General features: G+C 44.1%; 1 protein-coding gene across 1 annotated transcript in view; it reads right to left on the minus strand.

The window, feature by feature from the left end:
• Positions 1 to 2,910: 2,910 nt before the first annotated feature.
• LOC135220730 (uncharacterized) overlaps positions 2,911 to 12,838 on the minus strand; it is a gene marked incomplete at its 5' end in the record, with an annotated part of 198,820 nt that continues 188,892 nt past the window's right edge. Inside the window, 2 exon segments of the mRNA XM_064258169.1 lie at positions 2,911 to 3,898; positions 4,196 to 4,366. Of these exon segments, the coding sequence (XP_064114239.1) occupies positions 3,877 to 3,898; positions 4,196 to 4,366 (193 nt within the window). The 3' untranslated portion in view covers positions 2,911 to 3,876.

The following is a 12,838-nucleotide window of genomic DNA, read 5'->3' on the forward strand; positions in this document are numbered from 1 at the left end:
TGAAACATGGATAGTGATAAGATATTCTCTTGTATACTGTTATAATGTGATAATCATTGAGTCAACTATAAAAGTTGTATTGAAGCAGTTTCGTAAATCACAGAAAGAATAAAAGACCTTTTTGTTCTTTTATTACGATAATAATAGATCAGTATTATAGTTTTTTCTGCAAGTGATAAAAGAGGAAGAGAGAGAGAGAGAGAGACGAGGAGAGAGAAATTTTGCTATTTACATTCATAGTATTTGAACATTTGTAAATGCGTGTATCCTAAAAATCATTTAGTTATGAAAAGAAGAAGAAAACACAGTAATTAGTGAATCTTGCTCTATGATAAAATTCGTGATTTTGTTAATTTTCCGGGATATACGTAGTATTTGGGCTCCACAAAAAAGTAAGTGATTTATGACAGAATTTAGAGGATACTTAAGTAAAAATACATCGGTAGTTTGTAGAACGGTGTAACCACTATCATATTGTGTACGAACGAGACTAGGTTTGGTGACGTCACGGTGGTCATACGTATTTTTTTCGTGAATGAATATACATTTATGATTAAAAATAAATAGTTACTGTACTGCTTAGAGTACCATACTGTAATATTAATGTAATCACATCAAACTAAAGTAATCGTTGCATGCTGTAAACATATAAAGTGTATTTTTGTCTTTTGAAAAATGCATCCCCCAAGGAATTATTCCTTGAAGAAGCTTTTTATTATGAAGATATGCCAATAATATATAAGATATGCGTTTTATTATGAATATAATTATGACAATAATACATAAGGTAAAATGGTTTTATTACGTTTAAGCTTCGTCGCCGATCGCAAACAACAATACGATAATCTATGACAATTATCGTTTGTATGTATGAAAAGAGAGAAATGATTGTACTTACAATGAATTCTTTCATACACAAACACAACCAAATACTCAAGAAAGCAAACGACGAGAAGCGGCAGAGAGCGTCGAAACACACACGTCCACTCGCTGTGAGGCCGAAAGCAAAAGAGTGATTTGTTTACCTCCCAGTCGCGCGCGCGCGCCTGTCGGACAAGCAGTTAACTACCGAACCCCTTGTTCGAAAGCTTACGACCTATCCAGCTGCCGCTAGTACCTTCCTATTGTAAAAGGACCGAAGGTTTGTATGCCGTGTCGGAACAAATTAATTAATGTTTTCCTAAATGTTATTACTACTGTAATTACAATAATACTATTAACATTTCTAAAAGGTTAAGAATGACAAAGGTGTTGTTAAGTGTAACTCAATGTTTACATTTCTGCTAGCCGCTCAACTACAAGTTGATGTCAATGATGTGGGATTATTCCATGAATAGGCTACATATTATGAAGATATGCCAATAATATATAAGGTGAGAATAGTTTTATTACCTTTATTGTCAGTTAATATTTAATATCATAATGTGAATCTGTTCATGCATTTGTTGGTTATCGGAACCGGACAAGGCTTAGCCCACCAGGGATTCATACCAGTGATATAGACTGAGAAGTGGTCCAAGGAAAAACCGTGATTAACTGAATCCGGGATTGCTGATCCGTGACTAAGCGAGGCCCCACTGTAGTCTGTGATGTCATCACATCTGCCATATCGGTGTGTGACATATGTTGTGACGTCACCAATCTTGTAGGGAGAGACTGTGCAGATTCTGCTGGCATCCGCACGTTTGCCGCCAAACTACCCCCCACGTTCTGCATCATTGCAAACATAGAATTTGATGGCGTAACTGCGGCATTATTTCCCATAAATTGCAAGCCAGGGGGATGAGGAACATTCAGCGCTGCCGGACCCTGCTGGAATCGTGATGCCATATAATGTGCCAGCAAACCCTCCAAGGTTGGTACGCCTGGTAGGCCAAGCACTGCCCACATACCTTCCATCCTATGCGCTTCGGGAGCCGGCACCTGGAACAAAGATGGCGATGCTCCCCCCCCTACCTGCTGGGAACAAAAGAGCGTACATATTATGCATAAAATTACCCAAAACCCCTCCTGACGTTTCCGATAACGAATCGCTAGGAGAAACCTAAGGGGTATGGGACAAATCAAAAGCAGGTGGCGAAACATATGGTATGGGACAAATCAAAAGCAGGTGGCGAAACATATGGAGCAGTCTGGTTTATTGCCGATACAAAAGAAGCCGGTAAGGTTTGGTCACCCAAAGATGGCGTCACCTCCTTCCTTTTGAACTGGCCTTTCTCATAAAACTTTTTTCCACTGTTCCACCGATCAACCCCAACAAACAGAACATGGATTAGTAATCGTACATACGTTTTCCCTGCACTTAATACACGTTGGATGAGGATCCGTTGACACCGAAGTTAGGAATCTAGAACATGGAAAGCCACTGACTCTGGGGCATTTCCTTTGTCTCCTCTTCGAAACGGCAGAAGATCCCGATGGTGAAATGAAAATTTCCATCATACCACTTATACACTCTTACCGATCACACTCACACTGAGCACACTCAGAGACAGAAAAAGTAATAAGAAAATGAAAAATGAAATGGATAAAAAATGGGCAAAGTGAAAACCGGCTTTAAATCAGATAGACAGTAAACACGTCTTATCTTAAAGGCGGTAGGAATATAACTGGTGGGTCACAGGACGCCGAGGGCATTCTGGGTATACATGCCCTGTGACCTGGTATAGATGCCAATAGTCCCTGGATCTCACAAGTGTAATTTTAATTCTACCGGTTTCCAGCTTGGCGCTAGTAAATCCTAATGTTAAGACCGAAGGTTTGTTCCGTATATGAACAAACCATGTATAAATCCCAAAATGTTACTGCATCTTTGTTTTTGATAAATTTATGTAAATATTTTACAGCATATATACCCAAAATTTGTTATTGAATTTATTTCTTTTCTGTTTTGATGTGTGTGAGCAGTAATTATAATTTTACAAAATAAAATAACTTTATTAGAAAAAACATGTACTATATAAATAAAACATGTACTATAACTAAGTAAAGTTTACAATTGCCTTGAACAAGAGTCTCCACAAAGGGTTGTAAATAGTCATTTTCAACTTCTCATGCAAGGTAGGGAAAATTTTTAAGAATTTTTTTTCTTACAGCATGTGTATTTGCATATCTTCCTCTTTCAAATGAAGCGTTTTTTTCTTACATTGGGCAACTTCAAAGTTTTCCCAGCTTGGGGTACTGCAAATTAATTTTTTTATACTGGCTCCCAGGGGTTAATGACATACAATTTTGTAAATTTGACCAATTCAAGTTGCCTGATTATACAATCATGAACATATGTCAGTGTTCCCTACCTTAGACAGATTGTAGTAAACTTCATTACCACCACTACATTTTCTATCAATGCGAAAGGGTTAATGAAAATACTTTATGGGCTTTCTCTAGCTTGGCAGGATGTCCATCAAAATTATTACTGCATGTTAGAACCATATTAACCAAATGTCCAGCAAAAAAGAATTTAATTGTAAATTTCTATATTTTTTCATCTTAATATTATATATTCCGCCACTGTTGCTAAAGAAAGCTGTTTAATAAATCCATGTATAATGCAGAAGGCACATGAAAATGCTCAAATTACCTCCTCCTACTTTAAAAGACAGTACAGGTACTTTAGACAACTAAGTACTTTATGATGAATTATTCAATTCTTGCCAAGTCTCTCTAGATAAAGCTAAAGCATTAATTTAAAAATCTAATTTTCAACATAATGTTATTTAGTAGTGTGGAAGAATAATTACCAATATGTGCAAGTGTCATTTACCATATTCATAACCAAAACATTCTCCAGAACATTTCTGCTTCTACTGTCTAATTGGCAGAGATTTCTTGATGAAAAGATCTTCAACATGGTCTACATCCTCACTTCCCAAAAGTCTACTTAGTTCCTGTTGAACTCCTGTAACAAAAGTATGATATACAATTTTCATTCTCCCATGGACTGCTGAAAATCTACTGCAGTTTGATAAAACTATTTCAAGAAAATATTTATACTGTACTAGTGTTTAGTATATGAAAAATGTTGACAGTTTTCCTTCCCAATGCATGGCTTATATACAGTATATAAAATCAAACAAAATCTGTGCATGATATATATATATATAAACATATAGAAATGCAGAATTACAATGGCCATGGGGACATAAACTATTCACTTAGGTGATTTTTTGGTAATAAAAATAAAACTGACACTTACAGGTGCTTAAACTCTTTCTTCTGCTGAGACAAAAATTCATCAATAAATGGATAGACACGTATATTAGGCTGTAACTTCCTTCCCCGAGCATCATACCACAAGGTCTTAAGGCATCGGTCACACACATGGGGGGTTGGTATAGGAGCATGGTTATCATTTATAACTATCCAGCTGAAATGTAAAAGGCCTATTAATGTCATACATTACTGGCAAAATACTAAAAGAAATTCAGTCATGTAACAGTAATTGTGTAGGTCCTGGCTTTTATGCTATCTTCCTTTGATTTTTGTATGGTACTCTATACTATACTACATTATAACATGATCATCTTATTAGATGCATCATTTACCTTATCTAGTACATATAATCACTCTGAGTTAGATATATACTATAAAAATAACACAATTACTATAAAATACTATAAAAAATCACAATTTGTCGTAAATATGACGTTATTATGATATAACAAAGTTTCATGTATACTTACCTGGCAGGTATATATATAGCTATATCCTCTGTCGCACTGGCAGAATTTTCAAAACTCGCGGCAACCGCTAGATCACTGGTAGTTCGGGTGATCGCCACCCTGTTCCCGTGGCGCTGGCGCTCGGAACCATTCCCATTTTCATCAGATTTTCTCTGAACCCTGTTTCCTGAGGGGAGGCGGGTGGGAATTTAATTATATATACCTGCCAGGTAAGTATACATGAAACTTTGTTATATCATAATAACGTCATTTTCCTGTATGACACTTACCTGGCAGGTATATATATAGCTGATTGACACATTTGGAGGTGGGTCAAAGACAGTAACATCGTCAGAGTTTAAAACTTAAAATAAATTTTAAAATACTCTTTGGTTCCTTACCTGCTAAGGTAGCTGACTTCATAGGTCCTGCCTCTTAGCCTGCTAAACCTTAGTAGCTCTCAACTAGGACGTGACCTGAATGTTGAAGAAGCTATCAAAAGGGTCTGACAACTGGACGAGACCAATTTGTTGACAGGAAACCCTAGCCCTCTCTTACCACGGGCATTCATGCTAGGAAGAGTTAGACCACCTGAACCACACACACACACACACATTATCCCTAACTACACTTCATAGACTGAAGAGGGAATAAACCCTCTCAGACAACCATAAAAACGCTACAAACTAATTAAAATACCCTAGCATGTTAGTAAGTTATGGGGTGGAATCTCCTTTGCCCAATATTGCACCTGAGGACACGTAAGGGCCCAACGTTTGACAGTTGTCAAAAGTTGTTTTGACGTTTCTAAGATAAATGAGAGGCAAAAACTGAATTAGTCCTCCAAAACGTCGTCTCAATAATATCTTTGAGGGCCATATTTCTCTTGAATGCCAAGGACGTAGCTACCGCTCTCACTTCATGCGCCTTGACTTTAAGCAGGCCAAAGTCTTCTTCTTGGCATAGCATATGTGATTCCTTAATTAGCTCCCTTAGGAAGAAGGCGATAGCATTTTTAGTCATGGCTCTGCTGGGGTCCTTCACAGAGCACCCAAGTGATTCTGAAGTCCCTCTAATACTCCTAGTTCTCTCTAGATAATGGCGCAAAGCCCTTACTGGACAAAGCATTCATTCTTGCTCTTGTCCCACAAGATCTGACAGACCCATAATCTCAAAAGACCTTGGCCAAGGATGAGATGGATTTTCGTTCTTGGCCAAGAAGTCCTCCTGAAAAGAGCATACTGCCTTGTCATGTTTCCAGCCAACATGTTTACTAATGGCTTGCAGCTCACTAACTCTTTTAGCTGTGGCCAAGACCACCAAAAAGATCGTCTTTTTCAAGACATCTCTCAAAGAAGCTTGACCCATCGGTTCAAACTTATTAGTTCCTAGAAATTTCAGCACTATATCTAGATTCCAAGAAGGAGTTCTGTAACGATGTTCCTTCCTTGTTTCAAAGGACCTTATGAGGTCTCTCAGATCCAAATTATTGGTAATATCTAAGCCTCTGTGTCTAAAATCTGAGGCTAACATACTTCTGTATCCTTTGACTGTTTGAGTTGATAAACCTGCTTCCTTCTTCAAATACAGAAGGAAGTCCGCAATTTGGGTCACAGAGGTACTGGATGAAGAAACCTTCCGACTCTTGCACCACTTACGAAAGGTTTCCCACTTCGCCTGGTACACCTTGATTGTTGAGGTTCTTCTTGCTCTGGCCACAGCTTTGGCCGCTTCTTTAGAAAACCCCCTCGCTCTGACAAGTCTTTCGATAGTCTGAACGCAGTCAGACCCAGAGCGAGGGTATTCTTGTGATACCTGTTGAAGTGAGGCTGTTTGAGTAGATCTACTCTTGCTGGAAGTGTTCTTGGTATGTCCACTGTCCATTCCAGTACTTCTGTGAACCAATCTTGGGCCGGCCAGTAGGGGGCTATGAGTCAGTTTTGTCCCTTGACTCTCCCTGAACTTCTTCATGACCTTTCCTAAAATCTTGAACGGGGGAAAGGCGTAAGCATCTAGGCCCGTCCAATCTAGAAGGAAGGCATCTACCGCGACTGCTTGAAGGTCTGGGACAGAGAGCAGTATGTCGGTAGCCTCTTCGTTGTTGCGGTCGCAAACAGGTCCACCACTGGACGACCCCATAAATTCCACAGGCTCTGGCATACTTCTAGATGTAGGGCCCACTCTGTAGACAGAAGTTGACCTTCCCTTCTCAACAGGTCCGCTCTCACATTCTTCTCCCCTTGAATGAACCTGGTGAGCAGGGTGACGTTCTCCTTCTCTGCCCACAGAAGGACTTCTTCCGCCAACTTGCACAGCGATACGGAATGAGTTCCTCCTTGCTTGCGGATGTACGCCAGAGCTGTGGTATTGTCTGCGTTGATCTGCACAACCTTGTTGCGGATCAACGCCTTGAACGCTTTCAAAGCCAAGAAAATCGCCATCAGTTCCTTCCTGTTTATATGCCAAGACCTGACACTTCTTGAGGGCCTTGAGTCGCTCCCCACCCTGCGTCCGATGCGTCTGAAAATAACACAAGGTCTGGGTTCTTCTGCTGGAGCGACGCACCCTCCGCTAACTTTCCTGGAGTTAGCCACCATTGCAATTCCTCCTTGATCTTGTAAGGAATCCGAAACAGGAAGGAATCCGGTTGCGATTTTCTTGGCCAGACTTCGTTCAGGAAGATTTGTAAGGGTCTCATGTGAAGCCTTCCTAGAGAAACGAACCGCTCCAACGACGAGAGAGTCCCCAGTAAGCTCATCCACTCTCGCAGCGAGCATTGGTCTTTCTCTAGAAAGGCTTGCACTTTCCGAAGGCACTGAACTTGCCTGTCGGGGGATGCAAAAGCCCGAAAAGTTGCTGAGGAAATCAGAATCCCCAAATAGACAAGCTCCTGTTTGGGGATCAGATTCGACTTTTCTAAGTTCACCATCAGACCCAATTCGTTTGTCAATTCCAACATCACTTTTAAGTCCTCCAGACATTGTTGTCTTGATTGGGATCTTATAAGCCAAACGTCTAGGTAGAGAGAGACTCTGATCCCTAGTAGGTGCAGCCACTTCGCCATGTTCGACATCACTCTTGTGAACACCTGCGGAGCTGTGCAAAGTCCGAAGCAGAGGGCTTTAAACTGAAAGACCCTGTTCTGGATCACAAACTTTAAGTATTTCCTGGATCCTGGATGAATGGGGATGTGGAAGTACGCGTCTTGAAGGTCCAGGGTAACCATCCAGTCCCCTGGACGCACCGCTGCCAGTACTGCCACGTTCATTTCCATCGTAAATTTTGTCTTTTCCACAAACGAGTTGAGATGACTTACATCCAGTACTAGCCTCCATCCACCCGAGGATTTCGCTACTAAGAAAAGCCGGTTGTAGAATCCTGGGGATGAGTGGTCCAGAACAGGTTCTATTGCTCCTTTCCTGATCATGGAGAGGACTTGCTCCTGCAGAGCCTCTTCTTTCTCTGGATCGTTGTAATGAGCCCCAAGATCCCTCGGGGATGAAGAAAGAGGTGGTTTCTTCAGGAAGGGGATCTTGTAACCTTCCCTGGCTATCGTGACGACCCAAGGGTCCGCTCCCTTGTTGTGCCAAACTTCCCAAAACTCCTGGAGTCTGGCCCCAACTGATGTCTGGAGGACTTGTGCTTCATTGTTTGTTAGCGGGCTTCGACCCTCTCTTGGGAGGAGCCCTTTTACCTCTAAAGGAGGGGCGAGAAAATGTTTTACCTCGAAAGGGCTGTTGAGCCTGCCTTGACTCCTTAGGTGTCTTCTTAACCACTTTGGGGGGCAAATATTTTCTTACAGACGAAGTCAAAAGGTCCTGAGTCGCCTTCTGAGTCAAAGATAGAGAGATATCCTTGATTAATTCTGAAGGAAAAAGCTGATCTGAGAGTGGGGAGAAAACCAACTCCAATTTCTGAGCGTTAGAAACGCCCTTTGCTGCAAAAAGAGCACAGGAGGGACCTCTTCTTCAATACTCCTGCCGTAAAGAGGGACGCCAATTCGTTCGCCCCATCTCTCAGGGCTTTGTCCATGCAGGACATAATACTGCTTGAGAGTTGAGAAGCAGACGATTCTTTGTCTTCTAAGGTGCGAGCCAGAGCCTCCAAGGACCAGTCAAGGAAGTTAAACACTTCAAAAGTCCGGAAAATGCCCTTCAAAAGATGATCCAACTCTGAAGACGTCCATCAAATCTTGGCAGCGTGCAGAGCATGCCTGCGGGAGCTGTCTACAATATTGGAAAAGTCCCCCTGGGAGGAGGCAGGTACTCCCAGGCCAAGACTTTTCCCTGTCGTATACCAGACCCCAGACTTCGAGGCCAACTTGGCTGGAGGGAAGGAGAAAGAAGTCTTCCCTGCTTCCCTCTTTTCCTTCAACCAGGAGTTAATCCTTTGAAGGGCTTTCTTGGCAGTAATTGAAAGAGTCATCTTCAAAAACGATGATTTCTTGGGGGTTTTGTTCCTCGAGAACTGCGAAAGTGGAGACAACGGAGCTGAAGGTTGAAACTCCCCTTCGAAGATTGAAAGGAGGCAATCAGTCAACCTTTTATAATCCAAAGATGGTGCTTCGACATCTCTCTCCTCTTCAGAAACTAAGTCCTAAACGTCTTCTTCCGCTGACGAAACATCCTGGAAGCCGAAGTCTTGTCGAAGATTATCCCCAGCGAACGGATCCAAAACTTGTTTAGATAGCGAATGTGGAATCGCGTCCTGACGAAAGTCTTCTCGGAAGAGTCGGGAGGAAGACAGGTTAATGTCCTGCCGCCTGCGTCCTGCGTCCATTGCTTGAGCTGCGTCCACTGTACGTCTATCCGGCTTGTTCTTGCGTCCTGCGTCCTGCATCACGGAGCGATCGTCCGTCATAGCCGGCACCGTGCGTCCTGTCCAAGAAACCGAAGGACGAGGAGGAGGAGGCAAACTCTTATCATGCGTCCTCTTGGAGGACTTGACGGGGAGAAACGCGTCCTTACGTCTTGAGGAAGGCTGATCCGTTGCTTCCCAAGACTTAACTAGGTCGGCTAATTTCACTTGCATCTCTCTGAGAAAGTCTTTAGTGTCCGTTTCCTGACGGATCGCACGCGAAGGAGGAGAGTGAAGGCGTGAAGCACTGGTACGACGAGGAGAGTGGACTTGAGGTCTGCGAGACGGAGAAGAGACAGGAGAGTGCACCCAGGATGCAGAAGGAGTCTCTCTCTCCGGAGAACTGCCGGCCATAGAACGTCTTGCGTCCTCCCTTGAGCGAAACGTTCTCCTCCTTTTGACAGGAATATCGTCCTCCTCCGCACTAGATGAGAAAATCTCGGGGCTACTCCATCTCTCTTGCGCGTAGCCGAGTTCGTCCTGAGATGCGACTGGTCTGTGCATCCTCTTGAGGGGACGCGATTCCTCCGCATAGCGCCGATACCTGCCTGACGCAGAGCTATCGAAGGAAGAAAAACACTTCCCAGTGACGCCTTTCCTACGGCGCACTGCTGCAGCCTGGGACGCAACAGGACTGCCTGAAGGGACGACTGATCGTATGGGGACCCCTCTCGCCTCCCTTCGACTGTCGACATACCTTCTCCCTTGGGTCTGGGAGCTTGGAAGCGGTCTAAGAGCACGAGAGAGACGATCAGCCGCCCCCTCCACTACACTGTCACACACATCAAAAACACCCACTTTGTCAGTAAGACGCTGAATCTGATCGCCCATCAATGCTAGGGCAGCAAACACTTTAACATAATGTGAATCCTTCGCATCCTCAGAAACAGCAGCAGGCGCAGGAGAAACCTGAAGGGAAGGTGCTACAACTTCTACTTGGGAAGGAGGTGGAGAAATAGTAAATGAATCCTTCAAGGCCTTACTAGAAGAGCCTGACCTCTCACTCTGAGACACAGATCTCCTAACTCGATCTTTCTCCAATCTCTCCACATATTTAGTGAGTGTCTTCCACTCTTTCTCATTCAAACTCTCACACTCATTACATCTATTGTCCCAAGTACACACACCCTCTCTTCACTTCTTACACACTGTGTGAGGGTCTACCGAAGCTTTTGGTAGTCTCACCTTACACCCTTCTTTCACACACACTCTAAAGATAATACCAGAATCAGACATTGTAAGAAAAATCCTAAAGCGATTGCCAATCTAACTTTCCAATACGATACCAAAAAATCCGTCCATATACCGCGAAAAGTCAGCAACGAGCTCGAAATTCTAGCAGGGAACCCTCAACGATGTTGACGGTTCGGCTGGCAGAGAAAATCTGATGAAAATGGGAATGGTTCTGAGCACCAGCGCCACGGGAACGGGGTGGCGATCACCTGAACTACCAGTAATCTAGCGGTTGCCGCGAGTTTTGAAAATTCTGCCAGTGCGACAAAGGATATAGCTATATATATACCTGCCAGGTAAGTGTCATACATGAAATGTATTTTTCCTAACTATACAAACCTGAGGTCCTTTACATATGGAATATACTTACAGCACAGCTGGAACCGTTCGTAAGCTTTCGAACAAGGTGGTTCGGTAGTTAACTGCTTGTCCGATGGTCGGGAGTCCCGCCCGACTGGAAGGTAAACACCCACTTTGCTTTAGGCCCAGGAACAGAGTGAGGGGTGGCATGAGGTGGGACTATGTGTAAAGGACCTCAGGTTTGTATAGTTAGGAAAAATATAATTTACAACAAATTGTGATTTGTTCCGACACGTAATACAAACCCTCGGTCCTTTACATATGGAAGACTCACTTATTGGTGGGTGGAATCTGAGTCTTATGAACAGACTAGTGTTCGTCCGACCTTGGTTCCCTCCCTGGTCGTAAGAGCAGAGGGACAGAGCCTAGCCTTCGTCCAACTGATCGGGGTGTGCACTGCAGGATCAGTGGTCAGACCTCTGGACCAAATTCATAAGAGGGAGGCAAGCGTGCCTCTTATGAATAGCAAGCAAGAACTAGTTCCTACTTAAGAGCAAAATATAAAGTCTTGGGTTTGTCTCTTGTTGGCATCCACTCCCCCCTTGTTAGAAGAGTGGCGGATAAACGCTCCTATCCCTAATGAAAGGGATAGGACGGGGCTCAGTCGCGTAGCTTACCTGCATCAGCATCCTGTCCAGCAAAGTGACGACCGCCGCCCTCTGCCCACAGGGAGAGGGGAGAAAAGAGGAGGAAGAGAAGCCAGTCACACTCTCATTCACTCTTCCATTCATGCAGTCTCACAAGGATGAGATGCTAACTTGTCCGGCGAGGGAGCTGGGTAAGCTACACAACTTGTTAAGCAGCCACCACGGGTCCCAAGGAAAAGGTGTCCAAGGACCTGTGGGCAATATCCTGAAGGTAGGAGGTAAAGGTGGTCTGGTTGGCCCAAACCCCTGCCTTCAGCACCTGTGCCATGGAGAAGTTCTTGCGGAACGCAAGGGTTGGACCAATACCTCTGACTTCGTGGGCTATCGGACGAAGGGTCTTGGTGTCGTCACTCCTGTCTGAAGAGTACGCCTTCTGGATTACCTAGCGAAGCCAGAAAGAAAGTGTTCTTGGACACCTTTTTTTATTGGTAAACCCGGTGCTAATGAAGAGGCGTCGACACTCAGGCCCGAGGTGACAAGTCCTCTTCAGATAGTGCCGTAGCGCCCTCACAGGACAAAGCAGCATCTCATCCGCATCGTTGTCGGTGAAGTCCTTCAGGGAGGGGATCGTGAAGGACTCAAACCGGTCGTCAGGGACTGAAGGGTTCTGAGTCTTCGCTACGAAGTCCGGGACGAAATCGAGCGTCACCGATCCCCATCCCCTCGAGTGTTTAACATCGAAGGAAAGACCATGAAGTTCCCCTACTCTCTTCGCTGATGCTAGGGCCAGCAGAAAGACGGTCTTCAGGGTCAGATCCCTGTCTGATGACTCTCGGAGCGGCTTGAAAGGTCTGCGAGTCAGTTTAAGTATGAGAGTTACATCCCAACCCGGGGGCCAGAGTTCCCTGGGTGGGCAAGACCTCTCGAAGCTCCTCATCAGGAGGGAGATCTCCATGGTTGTGGAAATGTCCACTCCCCGCAGTTTAAGGACTAGGGCCAGAGCGGCTCTGTAGCCTTTAACTGCGGAGACGGAGAGGAGCTTCTCTCAGCAAAGGAAGACGAGGAAAGCCGCTACCTGCTGAAGAGTGGCTCTGAGTGGAGAGACCCCGTCCACGACACCAACCACAGAAGACGGACCAC

This window comes from Macrobrachium nipponense, chromosome 2, assembly GCF_015104395.2.
Source record: "Macrobrachium nipponense isolate FS-2020 chromosome 2, ASM1510439v2, whole genome shotgun sequence".
Lineage (NCBI taxonomy): Eukaryota > Metazoa > Arthropoda > Malacostraca > Decapoda > Palaemonidae > Macrobrachium > Macrobrachium nipponense.